The sequence below is a fragment of the Bufo gargarizans genome, chromosome 2, assembly GCF_014858855.1.
Source record: "Bufo gargarizans isolate SCDJY-AF-19 chromosome 2, ASM1485885v1, whole genome shotgun sequence".
NCBI classification, from domain to species: domain Eukaryota; kingdom Metazoa; phylum Chordata; class Amphibia; order Anura; family Bufonidae; genus Bufo; species Bufo gargarizans.
This window is the reverse complement of record NC_058081.1, coordinates 603603369-603625966: the sequence shown is the minus strand read 5'-3', so window position 1 is coordinate 603625966 and position 22598 is coordinate 603603369. Positions and strand designations below refer to the sequence as shown.

General features: G+C 44.7%; 2 protein-coding genes and 2 non-coding genes across 5 annotated transcripts in view; 3 read left to right on the top strand and 1 right to left on the bottom strand.

Annotated features, from left to right (window-relative positions):
• Positions 1–3662, bottom strand: part of TBRG1 (transforming growth factor beta regulator 1) — a 44018-nt gene extending 40356 nt beyond the window's left edge. For both annotated transcript variants that reach the window (XM_044281968.1, XM_044281967.1), the window contains exons 1-2: positions 3558–3662; positions 1323–1397 (exon numbers count right to left, since the gene is read on the bottom strand). In XM_044281968.1, the coding sequence (XP_044137903.1) occupies positions 1323–1390 (68 nt within the window). In that variant the 5' untranslated portion in view covers positions 1391–1397; positions 3558–3662. The remainder of the gene's footprint in view (positions 1–1322; positions 1398–3557) is intronic.
• Positions 3663–3694: 32 nt separating this feature from the next.
• On the top strand, positions 3695–9843 carry RPL27A (ribosomal protein L27a). The gene is made up of 5 exons (XM_044281966.1): positions 3695–3782; positions 5098–5161; positions 8719–8794; positions 9240–9414; positions 9677–9843. The coding sequence occupies exons 1-5, from the start codon at positions 3780–3782 to the stop codon at positions 9803–9805; spliced, it is 447 nt and encodes a 148-aa protein (XP_044137901.1). The 5' UTR covers positions 3695–3779; the 3' UTR covers positions 9806–9843.
• On the top strand, positions 4902–5032 carry LOC122929855. Its single transcript, XR_006388070.1, has one exon. It is a non-coding gene; the product is annotated as a small nucleolar RNA SNORA3/SNORA45 family (small nucleolar RNA).
• LOC122929856 lies at positions 8219–8349 on the top strand. The gene has a single exon (XR_006388071.1). It is a non-coding gene; the product is annotated as a small nucleolar RNA SNORA3/SNORA45 family (small nucleolar RNA).
• Positions 9844–22598: the final 12755 nt, after the last annotated feature.

The window sequence follows — 22598 nt, the reverse complement described above, 5'->3', positions numbered from 1 at the left end:
TCTGCCTTGCAAAACCCATATGGTGTTCCCCTCCTTATATCTGCTCCCGTTTGGCCAAACAGTAGTTTACGACCACATATGGGGTGTTTATGCAAACTACAGGATCAGGGCAACCCATTTTGAGTTTTGTTTGGCAGTTAACCCTTGTTTTTTTCCAGGAAAAAATTTATTATATTGGAAAATTTTCCCAAAAAATCAAAATTCTTAAAATTTATGTCCATTTGCCATGAGGTCTTGTGGAAGACCTAAAGGGTCAACAAAGTTTGTAAAAACTGTTTTGAATACCTTGAGGGGTGTAGTTTCTAGAATGGGGAGGTTTCTATTATCTAAGCCTCACAAAGTGACTTCAAACCTGAACTGGTCCATAAAAAGTGGGATTTTGAAGATTTCAGAAAAATTTCAAAATTTGCTTCTAAACTTCTAAGCCTTGTAACATCCCCAAAAAATAAAATATCATTCCCAAAATGCTACAAACATGAAGTAGACATTTGGGGAATGTAAAGTCATCACAATTTTTGGGGGTATTACTATGTATTACAGAAGTAGAGAAACTGAAACTTTGAAATTTGCTAATTTTTCCAAATTTTTGGTAAATATGGTATTTTTTTATGCAAAAAAATAAACTTTTTTGACCCAATTTTAGCAGTGTCATGAAGTACAATTTGTGACGAAAAAACAATCTCAGAATGGCCTGGGTAAGTCAAAGCGTTTTAAAGTTATCAGCACTGGTCAGATTTGCAAAAAATGGGCAAGTCCGTAAGGTGAAATAGGGCCGAGTCCTTAAGGGGTAGAGGGCGCGGTGCTAATGCAAGCGTCGCGGCCTCCTACCAGCTTAACAAGCACAGCCCCGTCCACTGGATTGCAGCGGTGCTTCATACTTCACTTACATGGGGCTGAGCTACGCCTAGGCTACATGATCGATGAATGTGATGTCACTGGTCTAGGAAGAGGCCACAGCACTCACTGGAGAACAGCAGCCTCTCCAAACAGCTCATCGGCGGCCCCCCCACCGATCACCTACGGATGAACTTGCCTGAGGGTAGGCCATCAGTAACACTCGGACAACCCCTTTAAATGACTGGTACCTAAAAAGAAACAACATGAATGCACAATACGATCTGTGGCCAATAACCGTGAATTATCTAAGATGGATACAACTGCAACAAACACTCAGCTGTGAGATGTAATAGGCCAGGACTGGTTTCCAGCCTCTGCAGGTAAACAAGAATTTTCCCATTCGCTGACAGCAAGAAGTGATTTTGAACTTTACACTATACACTTCCATTTACTGGACGCCCCCCCGGGTAATGTGCAGGAATTACCTGAAGAAGTGTTTCCCACATCCCTTGTGCATGCGATTCTTACAGCCGAACATGGCGCACACCGTCATCTCGCCACTGCAGAAAACAAAAGCAAATCTGATGACTGTCCCAGGACTCGTCACTGTACATCTACCACCAGTAAATGGCTCTCAGTACGGTCTTCACTCCTAGAACAGCCCGGTGACAACCATCATGGCTGCCATTACCGTTCACATGGGACAGTCACACAGTTTTAAAGGGGTTGTCTGGGCTTTTACTATTGATGACCTATCTTCAATATTAGATTTGCAGGGGTCCCACACCTGGCAACCCTGCCGATCAGCTGTATGATGAAACAGCGTGTGTAGTGCGCATATGCCATCCCCTGTCTCTCTTCCTGTCCGCTGCTGCTGCTGTCTATGGGAAAGATCATAGCAAGAGCGGACAGGAAGAAAGAAGGGAGACGCACTACAGGCGCCGTCTCATCGTACAGCTGATCGGCGGGGTTGCCAGGTGTGGGACCCCTGCAAATCTAATATTGAGAATAGGTCATCAATAGTAAAACTCCAGACAACCCCTTTAAATGTGAAAATGATGTAGCAGCGATGTCTTCCATCACTAGGCAGAATAATGAGTCTGGAAAGCAAGGAGGCAGCCATGCTGGTGGTCACACAGCTTCTATTTGCCTTTTACAATGCAAGAAATCACTTGCAGAATGGTATATGGGGAAGGGGTGGCTGTAAATTATTTTAGGGTGATATGGGGATGCAGCAGTGTATTATTATAGACCGATGTACGGGGATGAGCAGTGTATTATAACCTAGTGTGATATGGGGGTACAGCAGTGTATGATAGTAGTGTGATATGGGGGTACAGCAGTGTATGATAGTGTGATATGGGGGTACAGCAGTGTATGATAGTAGTGTGATATGGGGGTACAGCAGTGTATGATAGTAGTGTGATATAGGGATACAGCAGTGTATGATAGTAGTGTGATATGGGGGTACAGCAGTGTATGATAGTAGTGTGATATGGGGGTACAGCAGTGTATGATAGTGTGATATGGGGGTACAGCAGTGTATGATAGTAGTGTGATATGGGGGTACAGCAGTGTATGATAGTAGTGTGATATGGGGGTACAGCAGTGTATGATAGTAGTGTGATATGGGGGTACAGCAGTGTATGATAGTAGTGTGATATGGGGATACAGCAGTGTATGATAGTAGTGTGATATGGGGGTACAGCAGTGTATGATAGTAGTGTGATATGGGGGTACAGCAGTGTATGATAGTAGTGTGATATGGGGGTACAGCAGTGTATGATAGTGTGATATGGGGGTACAGCAGTGTATGATAGTAGTGTGATATGGGGGTACAGCAGTGTATGATAGTGTGATATGGGGGTACAGCAGTGTATAATAGTGTGATATGGGGGTACAGCAGTGTATGATAGTAGTGTGATATGGGGATACAGCAGTGTATGATAGTAGTGTGATATAGGGATACAGCAGTGTATGATAGTAGTGTGATATGGGGGTACAGCAGTGTATGATAGTAGTGTGATATGGGGGTACAGCAGTGTATGATAGTAGTGTGATATGGGGATACAGCAGTGTATGATAGTAGTGTGATATGGGGATACAGCAGTGTATGATAGTAGTGTGATATGGGGGTACAGCAGTGTATGATAGTAGTGTGATATGGGGGTACAGCAGTGTATGATAGTAGTGTGATATGGGGATACAGCAGTGTATGATAGTAGTGTGATATGGGGGTACAGCAGTGTATGATAGTAGTGTGATATGGGGGTACAGCAGTGTATGATAGTAGTGTGATATGGGGGTACAGCAGTGTATGATAGTGTGATATGGGGGTACAGCAGTGTATGATAGTAGTGTGATATGGGGGTACAGCAGTGTATGATAGTGTGATATGGGGGTACAGCAGTGTATAATAGTGTGATATGGGGGTACAGCAGTGTATGATAGTAGTGTGATATGGGGATACAGCAGTGTATGATAGTAGTGTGATATAGGGATACAGCAGTGTATGATAGTAGTGTGATATGGGGGTACAGCAGTGTATGATAGTAGTGTGATATGGGGGTACAGCAGTGTATGATAGTGTGATATGGGGGTACAGCAGTGTATAATAGTGTGATATGGGGGTACAGCAGTGTATGATAGTAGTGTGATATGGGGGTACAGCAGTGTATGATAGCAGCGTGTTACAGTAGTGTCCCCGGCCACACACATACCAGGAGCGGTCAGTATATCCACTCTACTTCCAGGTGCTGTGTCTTCCCCAATATGTCCGCCGCCTAGCGCTCTCTAGTGCTCGCCATTACCTCTGTCGAGTGGCCACACGTTACCAACTCTCGCGAGATCTCCTGGCTCCGCAACTAGCCCCCTGAGCCCCGCCCTCCATAAGTTCTCGCGGGATCTGAGGGGATCTCCCTCTTTCTTTCGCTGCCTCCGTCATGGTAGGTATCGGGGCCGCAGTTCGGAGGCTACAACCGGGAGAAAGAGGAGGTAGAGGCTGCTGGTTTTCGGGTTGACTTGGTGTGTCGCCTGTGGGTGTCCTGGGGAGTTCGGGTCCTGCACGGCTTCAGTTGTGCTTGTGGGATGACGTGTGGAGAGCGGCATGTGGTCGGAGCTGGAGGCCTGGGAGAGGATGGCGGCCATGCTGGTTCATTGCTGAGAGCCGGAGTTCTCAACCGCAGAGTGATGTGACAGCGTGCGGCTGTGTGTGAGATGGGATATAGATGTATTAGGGTACAGCTGAGTATGTGGGGCCCCTCCTAGCTGGATGTGGGGTTACAGCTGAGTATGTGGGGCCCCTCCTAGCTGGATGGGGTTACAGCTGAGTATGTGGGGGGTTACAGCTGAGTATGTGGGGGCCCCTCCTAGCTGTATGTGGGGGCCCTCCAACTGGATGGGGTTACAGCTGAGTATGTGGGGGGTTACAGCTGAGTATGTGGGGGCCCCTCCTAGCTGTATGTGGGGGCCCTCCAACTGGATGTGGGTTACAGCTGAGTATGTGGGGGCCCCTCCTAGCTGTATGTGGGGGCCCTCCAACTGGATGTGGGTTACAGCTGAGTATGTGGGGGCCCCTCCTAGCTGTATGTGGGGGCCCTCCAACTGGATGTGGGGTACAGCTGAGTATGTGGGGGCCCCTCCTAGCTGCATGTGGGGGCACGGCTGAGTATGTGGGGTATGTCCTGGTTGTACTACGGTACAGCAGCGGTTGCATGTATAGATGCCGTTAATGTGTGTTGGGTACAGTGGGGGGTTCATCCTAGCGGTGTATATGGGGGTCCAGCTGAGTATATGGGTTTGTACTAGTTGTATTATGGAGGTTCAGCAACAGATATTAATATAGATAATTTTAAATTGATGTAAATTAGGAAATTGTTTAACATCTTATTGTCTAAAGAAAAACGTCTCATTACAAACTGAATACCCCTTTAAGTCTATGGCGGCCGGTCATGTGAGCATCCTTCTGTAAACTGTCATATCTCCTAGCAGATACTATCTCTGCTTGCTGTTTCATTGTCATCTATTTGGGCTGGCTGTATATGGGCTTGCTGTTGCTATTTACCCCCGAGACTAGAGTCTCATCCTGGCTGGTCTGTGCCCTAGGTGTGCTAGAGTCCTCGGAGAGCAATCACTGCGCTTTATTCACTGGCTGGCCCTTGCTGTGGCGCAGCCAGTCACCGGCTCAGTGACATTTAATACTGAAACTTCTTGTTAATATGAAATTCTCATTGCGCTGCTTTTTTTTTTTTTTTTTAACAGCCGACCAAACTAAGGAAGACCAGGAAGCTCCGTGGACATGTCAGCCATGGCCACGGCCGTATTGGTAGGTATTGATTTTTTTTTTTTTACTGTATACCCGTGTGGTAGTCACTGGCGGTACTGAGTGTAATCACGTTATGGACCCAAAAGCATGACAATGGCACCATTTAATATTGCATACTGTGTAGTTGGAAACTGGAACAATATTCCAAATGGGGTGAAATTCTAAGCCTCCTTTCACACAAGCAAGTTTTCCATGTGTGTGCAATGCGTGACGTGAACGCATAGCCCCGCACTGAATCCTGACCCATTCATTTCAATGGGTCTGTGTACATGGGCTGTTTTTTTTTTTTTTCACGCATCAGTTCTGCGTTGCGTAAAGAACGCAGCATGTTCTATATTCTGCATTTTTCACGTAGCCCTGGCCCCTTAGAAGTGAACGGGGCTGCGTTAAAAACGCATTGCATCCGGAAACAAGTGCGGATGCTATGGGTTTTTCACTGATGGTTGCTAAGAGATGTTGTTTGTAAACCTTCAGGGTTTTTCTTTTTATCACGTGCGTGAAAACTGCATCAAAACGCATTGCACCTGCGTGGAAAAAACTGAACGCAATCGCAGACAAAACTGACTGAACTTACCTGCAAAATGGTGCGAGTTTCACTGGACGATCCGGACCTAATCCGTCACGCTTGTGTGAAAGAGGCCTATGGAGGACCCGTCGCCACAAAATGCTATGCAAGCTGACAGCACCATGTTATAGAGCAGGAGAAGCTGAGCAGATTGATATATATTTTTTGTGGGAAAATATTCAGTAAAACTTGTAATTTTTACACTTCTATCTGCAGCCCTGTGAACAGCTATCGGTACAGGGAGGAAGAGTTACCAGTGACGGACAGCTATCTTTTATGGACACACAATGCCATCAATCACTAATCACCCCTCCCTCCTGTACCAATAGCTGTTCATGCAGGTTTTACAGAATCTTTTCCCACCATTATATATCTGCTCAGCTTCTCCTGCTCTACAGGTGAAACTCGAAAAATTAGAATATGGTGCAAAAGTTCATTTATTTCAGTAATGCTACTTAAAAGGTGAAACTAACATGAGACTCATTACATGCAAAGCGAGATATCTCAAGCCTTTATTTGTTATTTGGATGATTATGGCTTACAGATTATGAAACCCCAAAGTTACAATCTCATGTACCCTTTGCTCAGGGGGTACGGATTAATTAGCTGACTAGAGTGTGACACTTTGAGCCTAGAATATTGAACCTTTTCACAAAATTCAAATTTTAAAGGTGTTCAGCCAGGGGTGGCCAACCTTACATACACAAAGAGCCAAAAAAAGAAACTTAGGACTACCAGGAGCCACAAGCTATACATTTACACACGAGTTGCCGTATTTTTCGTTCTACAAGATGCACCTAGGTTTTAACAAAGAAAAATAAGAGAGAAAAAATATTTTTCATCTGAGGTCTGATAAAAATATTTTTTATTTTTCATTAGTAAAGAAAAAATATATTTTTCATCAGACCTCAGATCAGACTCCTAAATCAGATCCCCAATCCTCATCAGACCCCCAATGCTCGGATCAGACAACACAAATCAGACTCCCCCCATGCTCAGATCTCCCCCCTTCTCAGATATGACTCCCATGCTCAAACAAAACCCCCTTGCTCAAATCTGCACCCTCATGCTCAGATCTTCCCACCCATGCTAAGATCAGACCCTCATGCTCAGATCAGGACCCCCCTCATGCTCAGATCAGACCCCCATGCTCAGTTCTATAATTTAAAAAAAATCTCTTCCCTCTCCTGATCAGGCACTGGGCTCCTGCTCGGGCACCTGCTACTCTGCAGGTCTGACACGCTCTCCACTGTGACCTGATGAGCACAACGTCAGGTCATAGTGCGAGTCTCCATACTACGTTCGCACACTGTGCATCAGGACGTAGTGAAGTGTGAGCTGGAGCTGCAAAGGAGTAACAGTGCCTGATTAGGAAAAGAGATCTGAGCATGGGGTGGAGAGTGAGCCGTCTGAGCCATGCTTCCTGGATTCACAGCTAGAGCCTCACTTGAAGAAGCAAAGAGCCACATTTAGCTCAATGGCCACAGGTTGGCCACCCCTGGAACCGTTCAGCTCTGAACCCGGACATCCCTCAATTTGCTAGCCTCAGGGGGGCTGTCTGGGTGACAATAAGGGTATTTCCGGGTTCAGCGCTGAACCCGGACAACCCCTTTAAGTTGCATTATTGAAATAAATGGACTTTTGCACGATATTCTAATTTTTCGAGTTTCACCTGTATAACTGTGATGCTGTCAAATTGCACTGTGTTTTGTGGTGACGGGTCCTCTAAGATTTTAGTTTTCATATACAAACCTGAAACCCCCTCCCCCATAAAGGTGTGCACGTCCCGGCTCAAAATCATCTGATAGAGGGTGCTGATGGGGCCCATTTACCTAGAGCAAACCAAAGTGAATAAATAAGGTGCATGTCCTTACCCTATGCCTCCTACCCAACTTTTTAATGCTGGTATATGAAGCCCCTGAGTGTCTCTCTACAAACCCCAATTCTTATTAAACTTAGAGCTCTGCGCTTCTGGTAAACTTCCCATCCAGTCTAAGGGCTCTTGCACATGAACACATGCTGGACGGGACTGTGCTGCGGACTGCAATGCACGGGCACCGAATGTGTGCCCACTGCCTGCAGAGGTGGACCCATTAACTTAAATAGGGTCTGTGATCCGCACCTGACGGTTAGCACCACAGAAAAGTAGTCCATGTGCTACTTTTTTGCGGTGCAGATCCACGGGCAGAAAACCCACGGAAGCACTCCGTGAGTCTGTCTCCTTTCCACACTGCACTGTATCATCGGGATTGCAGACCCATTCAAGTCTTGTACGGTGCACACACGGCCGGTGCCCATATGTTGCAGACCTGCTGTGTGCTGTCTGCAATACTGGCACAGCAGGGCAACAGCTGTGAGCTTTGCAATGAAGCCAGTGCTTGGCTATTAGTTTCCTGTAGGAGATACATTGGATGCAAGTTTGACACATTCATCCGCAGCCACCTCCTCTACCTAAGACTCATACCGAAGAGGAGTAATGTTACCTCTGATCCCCCGAGACTAGAGTCTCATCCTGGCTGGTCTGTGCCCTGGGTGTGCTAGAGTTCTCGGAGAGCAATCACTGTGCTTTATTCACTGGCGGGCTCTCATTGTGGCGCAGCCAGTCACCGGCTCAGTGACACGTCGTCGTCCCAGTACCCTGAACACTGTGCTGGCGATCATCGGATAACCAATCCGGATATTCCACACACAAACAGACCACAAACTCTCAACTGATTTAAACAATTGGGTGCAATGTTTTGGCAGCATGCACCGCTTTTCTCAAATGGTGTATAATATTTATTTACTTTTTTAAAGAATAAAATGGCTTGGAGTTTTTACTGACCGCTGTGGTCTGCAAAGAACATATTTCTAGATGTTTGAGACCTGTTTGTCAATGACATTCCTATGAATCCCCGGTATACCGGTTTCTTGGCACAGCAGCTTATGTAGTTTAGTGGTTTGGTCATGATTTTGTTTGCTGCAAATTCTCACAACGTGGTGATCTTTCCAGGCAAACACAGAAAGCATCCTGGAGGTCGCGGTAATGCCGGTGGTATGCATCACCACAGAATCAACTTTGATAAGTAGTAAGTATTACGAGAAGTGATGGCAGTCTCTGTACAACACTGATAAATATGGTGGCACTATATAAATCAATAAAATAAGTAATGGCGGCCATTAGTTTGTCCATGCAGATGTTGCACGCGAGGAGAGCGATGTTCACGAATAGGTGGCTGTCGTATCCATTTCGGTAGATGGGGAACAGTTGGGCTCCCCCATTTGTTGTGATACTGACAGTTGTCTGGCTAGTTATATACCCGAAAAGAAGGCCCTCTTATAGCGGTCACCACATTTAACTTTGACATCTTTGCCTTACATTCTAAGATTTCTTCAGATCAGCTTCAGTCTTTCTATGACTGCCATGGGACTGCATACTCCTGTTATTTCCGGAAGAAACGTGTTTCCCATTGAACTTGTTTTATTGTACAATATCATCCCAGACAATAACCCTGGCTCCTTATCTTCTGCCAGCCACCCTGGTTACTTCGGAAAGGTCGGTATGAGACATTACCACTTGAAGAGGAACCAACAGTTCTGCCCCACAATCAACCTGGACAAACTGTGGACCTTGGTTAGTGAGCAGACCAGGCTGACCCATGCCAAGAACCTTGAAGGCCCAGCACCCATCATCGATGCCGTGCGTGCAGTAAGTGGGAACCCTTTATTAATCTTGTGAAATCAGCAGCTATTACTACCCTGTATATCTTTAGGATATTTAACGAAGATAACCACTTTCTCAGCTGTGAGGATCTGGCGCCCAAAGTTGCTAAGCTACATGGCCATTCCTCTGCCTTGTATTGACTTACGACTTTAGAAGAGCTGGGTGACAACCCTGGCTGTAATTGCACACCTGTACCATGGCATGTTAATACTGATTACTTACACACTGCTTCTTCCTTTCTCCCCAGGGTTACTACAAGGTTCTCGGAAAAGGCAAACTCCCCAGACAGCCAGTCATCGTAAAGGCAAAGTTCTTCAGCCGCCGAGCAGAGGAGAAAATCAAAGGAGTTGGTGGAGCCTGTGTGCTGGTAGCATAAACTGTGCACAGAAAACTATTAAACTTCCATTCTTTACACTCTGTGGTTGATTGTTCCTCTGTGTACATCAGTGGCAGATCTGCAGGCAACAGTAGTTGTGAGTCATGTCCAACTCTGTCTGTCTCTATTTCTTGATAAACTGTGGCGGAGTAACATGACTGCTGGATCAGACTACGCATGGAGATGAAATGTATTTTTATGGTTTGAAACCTCACCAACTACATATTCTAATACATTCCGAGTAAAAGCAGTTCTGCAGTTATTTTAATTGAGAAGCTGATCACATTTGGAGGCAGTATGGTCTGCAGCATGATGTAGGTGAGGAGTATGTACAGCTCCCTCCAGCAAGGTGCCAACCTGAGGCCTTTATTCCTATAATAATACAGGGTAGTAGCATATGCTCTTGCTATGGTGAAGCCACCAGTTAAGAGCATTCCCCTCTTCCCAGTTTCTTCCATACTTGCATGTTTAAGATCATGGAACGAATTTTTAATTTTGGGTCCAGTAGGGCTGAACAGCATTCCTGTGAAAAAGGAATTGTTCCCATAGCTACTAATTTAACCAAATTCCCTTGACTATTCAGTTTAATTTTGCTGACCACACCCAGACATGATTGCCACCAGCCCTGCCTATTTTCACTGACAGATTTAGCAGATATATAGGGTACGATTACACTGCAACCCTTGTCGTGTGACATTAATGTCGTACCAATGTCGTGCAACATAATTGTAATGCTAGTTTATGGTGTCGCAGTGTGACACCATAGACTAGCATTACAAAATATGTTGCGAGACACGTGGCCGTGTAGCCCTAGCCAGCACGATCTGCCACTGACAATTAATCAGTGGCACCTTTATACCAGCAGATCATCGCTAACTAGCATTCTGGCCAATTCTCGCCTAGTGTAAAGGGGACTTTAATCCCACGTAAATGGTAACCTATTTGCCAATGTGAAGCTGGTCTCAATGTGGCACGTGATGCCACATTATAAAGTTTCAAATACAGATGAAAAACAGTCATTGAAATCTACCAGTCTGGGAAGGATTAAAAATTGATGGCTAATGCCAGACGCACACGAGTGAGTTCAGTGCAATGTGAGGTATTGCACTGACCTCTGTTCCTCTGACAGGTTCGTGCTCAACATTATAATGATTTATAGTGATGTGTACCCCTGAGTCCAGAAATCTGTTGTATAGGGCCCCATTCACATGTTCGCAAAAGGGTCCACACCTCTTCCGCAATTTTGCAGAATGGGTGCGGACCCATTCTTTCTCTATGGGCTCGGACGTGAAGCGGAGAGCACGCTATGTGCTCTGCACTTCCGCATTTGCGTAGCGCGGCCCCGAACTTCTGGGCTCTGCCCCAAACTTCCGGTCCGCAGCGCCGCAAAAGCAGCTGCGGACAAGAATAGGCATTTCTATAGGGGGTGTGTTGCGGATCTGCAACACACCACGGACGTGTGAATGGACCCTTAGACTGACAGCATTATGTCAGTTGATAAAAAAAATTATGGCTGCACAACTTTACACATACAAACAATAGAGCTGAGAAATGGGGATCATTCTAAATCCAAGTTGTATTATACCACTATAAATGGAAGCTCTTAGCGCACATTTTGATCAAACTTGTCAGGCCCCTCTACCAGGCGTCATGGTGGCTTCAGCAGATGGTTACCTAACACTAATTTGCCGCCTTTCTTGGACTTATCTAAGCCAGGCATGCTCAACCTGCAGCCCTCCAGCTGTTGCAAAACCAACTCCCATAATTCCCTGACAGTCTACAGCTATCATCCTACAGAAGGGAATCGTGGAAGTTGAGCATCCCTGATCTAAGCCTACTATAAATGGAATTGGTGTTAGGTACCCGTCTGCGGAAGCCACCTTGACGCCTGGTAGATGGGCCTGACACAAGTTTGATCAAAATGTGCGCTAAGAGCTTCCATTTTACCATTTATAGTAGGTACAGTATAATACCACTTTAATTTAGAATGATCCCCATTTCTCAGCTCTATTGTTTGTATGTGTAAAGTTGTGCAGCCATTTTTATTAACCATGTTTGCGTTATGGATATGGACCTGTGACTGAATATGAATGTGCTAGTCTAAATTTCTTGTAGCATTGTCAGTGTAATTCAGTAGATTTCAGGACTGTTAAGGGTTACACAGTATTATAAAGTGGCATAATACTGTGCGATCCTGTTAAAGGAGAGAATCTGATCTCACTGCCATAGGCTGCCAGCTCCTCATTCAATTTGCTTGTGTGTCAGGCCTAAAGCCTGTATTACACTGACAGATTTTCTGCCAGATGATTACTAACAAGCATTCGTAGTAACTTTGTTAGCGATTATCTGGTAGTCTAATACTGCCGCTGGTTCATCGGGCGATCATGATCTTTCAGCATGCTGTAAGATCATGACATGCTGGCGGCAGATTGTGCTGTCTACGGTAATCCTGATCTGCTGGCAAATACTGTAACAGCATGGAGATGAGCGATGATATAACTATCACTCCTCCCCATGCTGTCGAGGAGATCGCTGTATGTAATAGAAGAGGTCTCCCCTGCTAGCAGCAATGTAGAAAATTTAACCCACGAACGTGTGTCCCGTGGCTGTGCTGCAAACCGCAAATTGCGGTCCGCAATGCACTGACACCGACCGTGGGGAAGCTGCATGCGGATCGAGGACCCATTCACTTGAATAGGGTCTGCGAACCGTCCGTTCCGCAAAAAGATAGAACAAGTTCTATCTTTTTGTGGAACGGAACACCACAGACGCACTCTGTAGTGCTTCCGTTCCGCACCGCATCTCTGGGTTTGCTGACCCATTCAAGTGAATGGGTCTGCATCAGTGATGTGGAATGCACACGGCCGCTGCCCCGTGTATTACGGGCAGCAATACGGCCACGGTGGACACACGTTCGTGTGAAAGAAGCCTAAGGGCTGTTTCACACAAGCAGATGCCATGCGTGACATCCACTGTGTGAATGAAGGCCAAGACTCGAAGCCGACAGAAGCACGGAGCATTAACATGATTGATAATGCTCTGATTTTTTTTTTTACTACAAAATCACGGTGACAACTTTCTCACTGTAATTTTGTAGTAAAGAGATCAGAGAGGCACGGAGCATTATTATTCAGGTCGGCAGCGGGTGTCACGCACAGCATCCGCTCGTGTGAAACAGCCCTGAGGGGCTTGGAGTCGGGCTTATCTTTTATTTTTATTTTTTTATCTCCTCTGCTAGCAAGCATGTGATTGTCACCTCTCAATCGCCTGCAGAGTTGGCTGGTGTAATAGTCGTAAGGGTACTTTCTTTTCCGTCAAAAGGGCTCAATGCCGGAAAAGAACTGATCAGTTATATACCCATGCATTCTCAATGGAGAGCAATCAGAATGTCTTCAGTCTTTTTGACTGAACGGGCAAAAGATAAAACCATAGCATGCTGCAGTTTTATCTCTGGCCAAAAAAAACCGAAGACTTGCCTGAATGCCGGATTCAGCATTTTTCCCATAGGAATGTATTAAAATGCTGGCTCCGTCCAGACCGAAAAAGGTGAAAAAAAATAAATGCCATATGACACCGGAAAGACGGATCTGGCATTTCAATGCATTTTTTTTGACTGATCGGGCATTTTTAAGGCTACTTTCACACTGGCGTTTTGAATTCCGTTTGTGAGATCCATTTCAGGGATCTCGCAAACTGTTCAAAACGGATCAGTTCAGCCCCAGTGCATTCTGAATGGATAAGGATCCGTTCAGAATGAATCAGTTTGGCTCCATTCTGCCTCCATTCCGCTCTGGATGCGGACACCAAAACCCTGCTTGCAGCGTTTTGGTGTCGGCCTGGCGATGCGGAGCCAAACGGACCCGTCCTGACTTACAATGTAAGTCAATGGCAGCCGATCCGTTTTCACTGACACAATATGGTGCAATTGAGAACGGATCTGTCCCCCGTTGACTTTTAATGAAAGTCAGGACCGATCTGTTTTGACTTTGTTCTTAACGCAAACGGATCAGTTCTGAACGGATACAATCGTTTGCATTATAGGTGCGGATCTGTCTGTACAGATACCAGATTGATCCGCACCTAACGCAGGTGTGAAAGTAGCCTTAGACTGATCAGGATCCTGATCAGTCTTACAAAGGCCATCAGTTGGCATATGTTTTGCGACGGAACTGCTTGCCATATCACTCTGCCGCAAGTGTGAAAGTTGCCTAAGTCCCACAAGGGACAATGTCCTACCAAGAGTTCACTGATGACTCATTAGGAACTCGCAATAGAACCCTAATAAACATCTGACAAACTGCTGGTCTTGCTTGCCTCAGCTAAGGGCATCATACACTAGTCTACAATAAGAAAGACACTGGGCCAAAATGGCATCCATGTGAGTTAATAGGCAAAAAACTGGTGAACTAAAAAAATAAATAAAAATCTAGATTGGGCCAAGATCTTTTGACCTAATATATGGGCTCATGAATGGAAGGTGTAACTTTTTGTAAGACTTGAGTTCTATTACATCTTGCTCAAAACTAATACTACATTTTAGGCCTCATGCACACGACCGTTGTGTGTTTTGCAGTTCTCAAAACACTGATTGTATGCGTTCTGCAATTTGCAGAACGGTGCGGACAGCCATTAATATAACTGCCTATTCTTGTCTGCAAAATGGACAAGAATAGGACAGGTTATATATATATTTTTTTTGCGGGCAACGGATGTGGACAGCACACGGAGTGCTGTCCGCATCTTTTGCGGCCCCATTGAAGTTTATGGGTCTGCATCCAAGCAGCAAAAACTGCGGCTTGGACGCGGACCAAAACAACGGTCGTGTGCATGTGGCCTTACCATGAGAACATCATCAATTGGTGGTGGCCTGGAGCGGCTTTCTTTCTGCAGGACCTGGATAACTTAATTGATGGAACGATTCATTTTTCTTTTAGAAAATACTGAAGGAGAATGTTAATGAATGACTTAAAGGGGTTGGCCACTTTATGACCAAAGTGCATGTAAGATGACTATTTGACGCTCGCTAATATAGCCATTGTTGATGTTGATTTTCTGAGCTGGAAAGTGGCCAACCCCTAGGATATGCCCCTATTGTCTTACAGGTGCAGGTCCCACCTCTGGGACCCGCACCTACAATGAGAACAGAGCGAGGAAATGAATGGAGGGCGCACTGCGCATGCGCAACCCTCCTTCATTCATTTTTATGGGGCCGCTGAAAATAGCCGAGCGTTGGCCCCATAAAAATGAATGGGAGCAGGGGCCGCGCGTGCGCTCCCATTCACTTCTATGGTAGCAGTGCTTGGTTAATCATTGAGATTATTGGACTCCCTCAGATACTCATGACCTAATCAGAAAAAAAAGGGTCATCAATATCTAAAAGATGTAATACACTTTTAAAGGGAACCTCCATATTGAACATGGTGCCTGAGCTGCAGGATTTGCTGAGCAGATTTATATATGGTTTGTAGTAAAAGATCCAGTATAAGGCCTTTTACATCAGGGATTGTGAGCCAAAACCAGGGCTAGAGGCAACAGATAAAATGTATAATTTTGCACCTATGTTTTTGACCTGCTTTAAATGTGGAGCTTGCAGGATAAAACGTCTGCTTGGTAGCTCTGTAACTATGGCAGGATTAGCTTCTGCACTTATCTGTAACTTCTACTGTGTGGGGACAGACTAGCTGAGGAGGAATTGGCTTTTACTAGACATTGGACTTATCTCACAGATGGATTCTCAGGGGATGCGTTCTTCCTGGAACTCTGGAGTTTGTCTGTAGTTTCTGCTTTCCTCATCCAGCAGAACTGAAGGTGCTCAGACTGGGTATATGGCCAAGTCTCAGCCGAGACTAGGTCCTTGCTGTCTTCCCTATGCAGGGGTTAACTAAAATCTGGCTCTAACTGTTTTTCCCTCCCTTGCTGCAGGAAGAGGGACTAGCCCACCTCTCCACAGAGGGGGAGCTAAGCTGGAATAATCCATTCCAGCTCAGATACACTAAACTGTAGCTTGTACCTGCCAATGGGTTGCTGCCACCTACTGGTAACCAGGCAAATTATATGAACAATTGCATTTTACATAGTTTTGTATGCACATTTGTGGAGGACATAAGCAAAATCACATCAGATGACAAAACAAAGGCTCTTAGAAGATAGTAGCGGGGTAGAGGCGAGTAGTAACACAACTCTGGGGTGTTAGATAGGCTTGTCTGAAGAGATGGGTTTTCTGGTTTCTTTTGAATGATTCCACTGTAGATTTATTTCAATGGTAAATCATAATCTGCAATAAAAACTGCACCAAATTACACATGAACCTAAAAATATGCACATTCAGTGCATATTATTTTCTGCCATGTATATACGTGCGGTTTTTCTGTGCAGATTCTCGTGCAGAGAAACTGCAGTGTATTACAGTACCAGCAATGTGTATGAGATTGCACAAATCTCATGTACACTTTGCAGATTTATTCCGTGGCGAAATTCTCCTGCAGTGCGGGTTTCAAAATCTGCAGCATGTCAATTATGTTTGCGGTTTTAGGGTGAGATCTGCGGCTAAACCGCATTATAGCCGCACCAAAAACCGCTGTTAGACATTGCGGATTTTGGTGCAGATATGCTGCAGAAACGGACATAAATCCCAGCGGCGATTCGTGGAGCTCTTGTGTGCATTCACCTGAATCCATGTGCAGATGGCCTATGGGTAACTGCACATGATATGGAGTATGTGCAGTTTTTCGTGTGGAAATAACACAGCGTTAGGCTACATGCACACGACCGTATGTATTTTGCGGTCCGCAAATTGTGGATCCGCAAAAAAAAGGATGACGTCTGTATGGCATCTGTTTTTTTGGCGGATCCATTGTAACAATGCCTATCCTTGTCCACATAACGGACAAGAATAGAACATGTTCTAGTTTTTTTGCGGGGTTACGGAACGGACATACACAAGTTGTGCTGTCCGCATTTTTTGCGGACCCATTGAAATGAATGGGTCTGCATCCTATACGCAAAAAAAACGGAACGGACACGGAAACAAAATCCGTTCGTGTAAATTTAGCCTAATACAGGACCAGCAAAGTGAATGAGATTAGACAATTCTCATGTACACGGGACATATCTTTTACGTGTAGAAATTGACCTGTTCGGATTTGAAATTCTGCAGCATGTCAATTGTTTCAATTTCGCAACTTTTGCATAGTGGTTTTTCCAATAGACTTGACATAGGGGATATTAACCGCTTCATTACCAGAGTGTATATCCCCCTTCTTTGGCAGGCCAATTTTTCAGTTGTATTAATGCGTCTATCTACCTGCAAATAACTGATTTATTTCTGAGCCAGCCTGCATGTATTTAATGTTGTTTGTCACTGGACACCTTAGATCTATCTTTTGTGCCATTAGATGATGGATGTATTTAAAAAAATATATATATTTAAGGAAAAACTGAAAATTATGAAAAAAAAAAATATTTTTCCTTTCTTTTTTTTTTATAATACAAAAAGGTTTCAAGGCTTTTACTTTGTACACTGTGATGGATCCTTCTCCCTGTGACCACAGCTGTCTAATAACAGCACGGTCACAGCGTTCTGCAGCGGAACAGGCCGCTGGCAAATAGCGGTGTCACACAGCGCTTTTATACGTCGGGTTACTTACAGATAGGAGGAGCTTAACATAAACAGAAAATCAGCATTAAAAAATGCACCAAAACCACAATAAATAGTGTGTGCAGGTAGACTTAGGGCTCTTTCACACGAGCCGATGCCGTGCGGGTAATCTGCTGCTTGAAAGAGAGCCAAGCCCCGCTCCGGACAGCAGAGACACGGAGCATTAACATGATTGATGATGCTCCGTGATAATGTCACCGTGATTTTGTAGTAAATAGATCAGAGAGGCAAAAAGCAGGGCTTGGCACTCTTTCACGCAGCGGATAACCCGCACGGCATCCGCTCGTGGGAAAGAGCCCTTAGAGGGATTTTTCGGGATTAATTATTTTTAAACAAAATATTGATTATACCGTCACACAGTGTTGAATGTGTAGCAGTATAAAGTCACACCCAAATTTGAGCAGAGATTATATGTGAACTGGGTATATTAAAACATAGCTTTTACTATATCATTTAAAATAGGTATAACACCACAAGGTGAGAACAACAAAAATTCAAATAAATTCACTTTTTCTAAATCACAATCAAGTGAAAAAAGGGTGGATCTTACCACGTCTTGTGGGTTCCACATCCAGTGGAGGTAAGTCCTTATGGTTGCAAAAGGACCAAGGTGACCGTGGTGCTTGTGTCTGGTGGTATGAAATGAACTCCTAGTATACCCTGATAATAGGTTCCCTACCTATACGAGGGCTAGGGGCTGTTCTTGACACCTGCCTAACAGACACAGAGCACCCGCCCCGACAGGGGCGACCCCATACGGAACATTTCCCTCAGTATGGGCCTAATACTGTACTTTACCCTATTAACAAAGCCCGCTCGTGGGAAAGAGCCCTTAGAGGGATTTTTCGGGATTAATTATTTTTAATCTACTGCCTGCAGTCCCTCTGTAAACATATATGGGGTCATTTATCAAACTGGTGTAAAATAGAACTGGCTTAGTTGCCCATAGCAACCAATCACATTCCACCTTTCATTTTCTCTGGAAAATGAAAGGTGGAATCTGATTGGTTGCTCTAAGCAACTAAGCCAGTTCTACTTTATACCAGTTTCATAAATGACCCCAATAATTCATACTTACCTGCTCCCTTCTGCTCCAGTCCTTCGTGCTGCCTTCACTGTGTCTATGTTCTAGTCCCCACAGTGTTTACATCTGGCGCTGCACGGACATGGTCACATTCCCTGCCGCAGCCAGTGTGGTGTACCGCTTGTGGCCACGTCATCACTGAAACTAATTATTGGCTGCAGCGTAGCATGTGACTCTGTCCATGCAGCACTGGATGTCAACACTGCGGAGGACTGGAGTGGCAGGGAGCAGGTATACATTTTCTATTTACAGACACAGGCTGCAGACCTAAGATAAAAAGTCATTATTCCCGGAAAACCCCTCTAAGGGCTCATGCACACAAATTTATTTTTTGTCTGAATCTGATCTGCATTTTTTGTGGGTCGGATGCAGACCCATTCACTTCAGCGAGGCTGCAAAAGATGTGACAGCACACTAGAAACTGATACGGTCGTGTGCAGGAGGCCTTAGGCTGAGATGACATCACCGTTTATCTTTCCATTCTTCTGATCCTTTAGAAGAACCAAAAAATAAAATAAATGGGTCCCTTATTTTGAGCATCAGTTATGCTGACTTAGCATTTTTTTTTTGCACTAAAAATAATATCTGTCTGTTCCTGAGCTTCAGTTATGATCAGTTTGTGTCAGTTCCATCAGAGATCATCTATTTTTGACAGAAGAAAAAGTAAGGCAGGCAGGACATTTTCTACCATCAAAAATAACTGATCTCTGACTGAAGTGACACAAACTGATGCAAACTGTGTGCAGCATTTTTCGTGCAGCCAATTCTTGGCATATTTGCCATGTAACGGCTGGATCTCTGCCAGACCCCATTTTTGTCAAAGAGTTCTGGCAGGAAGGCGGTAGTACCAGAACAGCCTGGCGGAGTTCTTTGCCACAGGTGTGAAACTAGCTTTAGGGTCATGTCTTGTTGGAAGGTGAACCTTCAGCTCAGTCATCTCTGTGCTTTGATACATTCAGGTTTCCTTCAACCCAGACTGGTCTTCATGTTGCAGCCACTGAAAAACACCCCCACAGCATGATGCTACCACCTCCATGCTTCACTGTAAGGATTGTACTAGGCAATGCCTGGTTTTCTCCAAACATGACACTTAAAATTGAGGACAAAAAGTTCAATCTTGTTTTTAGCAGACCAGAGAATCTTGTTTTTCAAAGTGCTTTAGATGCTTTGTTGCAAACTTTCGTGTCAGTTTTTACTGAGAAGAGGCTTATTTCTGGCCACTCTGCCATAAAGCCCAGATCCTGCAGTGATAGTTGACCTTCTGGAAGTTCCTCCCATCTATAAATAGTATCTCTTAGCCAGAGTGACCATTGGGTTCTTGGTCACCTCTCTGGCCAAGCTCCCCCACCCCACCCCCATTTTTTTGTCCCCTTCTCCAGATCTGTGCATCCACACAATCCTATCTCTGAGCTCTACAGTCAGTTCTTTCCTCCTCATGGCTTGGTTTTTGCTTGTCAGCTGTGAGACCTTACATAGACTGTGTCGTTCCAGATCAGGTCCAATCAATTGAATTTACTACAGGAGGACTCCAAATCCCAGATTGTGACTGGGATTTGTGTCACATCTAACACTTTGTATTAAATCTGCACTGCAGGTAAATTTTCACATGGAAATTTTCAGGACCACATACATGAAAGTTTGAAAATCTCATCTACTTAGCTGGCCTGGTACTCTATTACGTTCTGGATTTTCCGCATGAAAATTCACGTGTAATACTTGTGAATCCAGAGGAAAAAAAAGCAGACTGGTTTGAGAGCTGCACTTATACAGGCAGCCAAACAGCCTGATTTTTTTAGGTTTCGCATGTTTGATTTCAAGTGTGTGTTTGTATTAAGTGTGTGACTTTAGATTACGTGACTTCAGATTCAGGGACTTAAGGAGGGGACTACAGTAAGTTACATTCTTATCACTGCACTGTATTTATTTATTTTTCTCTTTTCTTGCGTAATCCCTATTTAGTCTGTGTTCCATTATTGACAGCGCAGTCCAGTGCACATCTTGTCTAATGTATGCAGTCCTGGAACAGCCGTTTGAGGGTGCATATATTTGCTCAAAATGTGAGAAAATTGCCCATTTGGAATCACACATCGAGTATCTAACCGGGCGAGTTTCAACACTGAGCATTGACAATTTGGAAAGGAGTTTTCTGCTCACTGAGCAATCACTCTATGGGGTACATGTGGGGGAGGGTGGTAGCGAGGAAGCTAAGGAAAGTGAGGTAGCTAGCGGGTAACAGAAAGCGGGGTAGAGGGGAGGCTAGCCCTGATCTGACACACCGCAACAAGTTTTCACGTTTGGCAGATGAGGGGGATGTCAGTCCAGGGACGGCACTGCTGCAGCCGGACCCTTCCTCTGCCAGTCAGGGGAATGTCAGCTCCAAAAAGTAGGGGCCCAAGAGAGCAGGGCAGGCCAGACAGGTGCTGGTAGTGGGAGACTCAATTATTAGGGGTACAGATAGGGCAATCTGTCACAAAGATCGGGATTGTCGAACGGTATGTTGCCTTCCCGGCGTTCGACACATCGCGGATCGGGTTGACAGATTACTGGGAGGGGCTAGAGAAGATTCAGCAGTCATGGTCCATATCGGAACCAATGACAAAGCGAATGGTAGGTGGAGGGTCCTTAAAAATGATTTTAGGGATTTATGTCAAAAGCTTAGAGCAAGGACTTCAAAGGTAGTCTTTCGAAATACTACCTATACCACGAGCCACACAAGAAAGGCAGCGGGAGATTAGGGAGGTTAACAAGTGGCTCAAGAACTGGTGTAGGAAGGAGGGGTTTGGGTTCCTGGAGAACTGGGCCGACTTCTCTCTCGGCTACAGGCTCTATCGTAGGGACGGGCTGCACCTCAATGGGGAAGGGGCAGCTGTGTTAGGGAGAAAGATGGCTAGAAGGTTGGGGGAGTGTTTAAACTAGGGACTGGGGGGGAGGAAAATTACATTATAGGAGGGGAAGATAGTGCAGATAGAGACCAGGGGCAAGGTAGTGGGACTGGGGGAGGGATGAAAGGAGGGACTAGAACAGTTCATAAGGAAAGGTGTAAGGTAAAAAATATACATAAACCTCTTAAATGTATGTATATTAATGCCAGAAGCCTGACTATATAAAACTGGGGAACTGGAATTAGTGATGTGTGAGGAGGACTATGACATAGTGGGAATAACTAAGACATGGCTGGATGATAGCTATTACAGTCTGTTTAGAAAGGATCGTCAAAACCGGAGAGGGGAAGGGATCTGCCTTTATGTAAAGTCCTGTCTAAAGCCCACACTCTGAGAAAATATAAATGAAGGACATGAACATGTGGAGTCACTGTGGGTCGAAATACATGGAGGCACAAACAATACTAAAATACTAATAGGAGTTTTTTATAAGCCATCTAATATACCATAGTCCACAGAAAATCTACTAAACGAGATAGACGAGGAGGTAGATCATAATGAGGTGGTTATTATGGGGGACTTCAACTACCCAGATATAGACTGGGAAACTGAAACCTGTACATCTCATAAAGGAAACAGGTTCTTGGCAATAACCAAAGACAATTACCTTTCCCAACTGGTTCAGGACCCGACTAGAGGGACGGCCATACTGGACTTAGTATTAACCAATAGACCTGACAGAACAACAGATGTGCAGGTCGGGGGACACTTGGGAAATAGGGACCATAGAATAAAAACCTTCTAATTGTCATTCAAAAGAGCATTTCTACAGGGAGGAACAAAAATACCAAACTTCAAAAAAGCTAAATTTTGCCAACTAAGAGAAGCCATAGGCCTAACTAACTGGGACAAAGTCTTTAAAAATAAAAATACAGCCATAAAATTGGATATTTTTAAAAGCATCCAAAAATCTCATTGTGAGAGGTACATACCTTATGGGAATAAAAGATTAAGGAACAAGAAAAACCAATGTGAATAAATATAACTGTAAAGAAAGCAATAAATGACAAAAAGAAAGCATTTAAATCACTAAAACAGGAGGGTAGCGAGGAAGCACAGAAAAACTATAAGGAAAAAAATGTAATATGTAAAAAACAAATAAAAGCAGCC

Bases quoted from the DNA above. Each gene is read 5' to 3' on its own strand.
- RPL27A (XM_044281966.1), top strand. The intron at 8,795-9,239 runs GTAAGTATTACG...ATCTTCTGCCAG, and splicing joins AGAATCAACTTTGATAAGTA to CCACCCTGGTTACTTCGGAA. The intron at 9,415-9,676 runs GTAAGTGGGAAC...CTTTCTCCCCAG, and splicing joins TCATCGATGCCGTGCGTGCA to GGTTACTACAAGGTTCTCGG.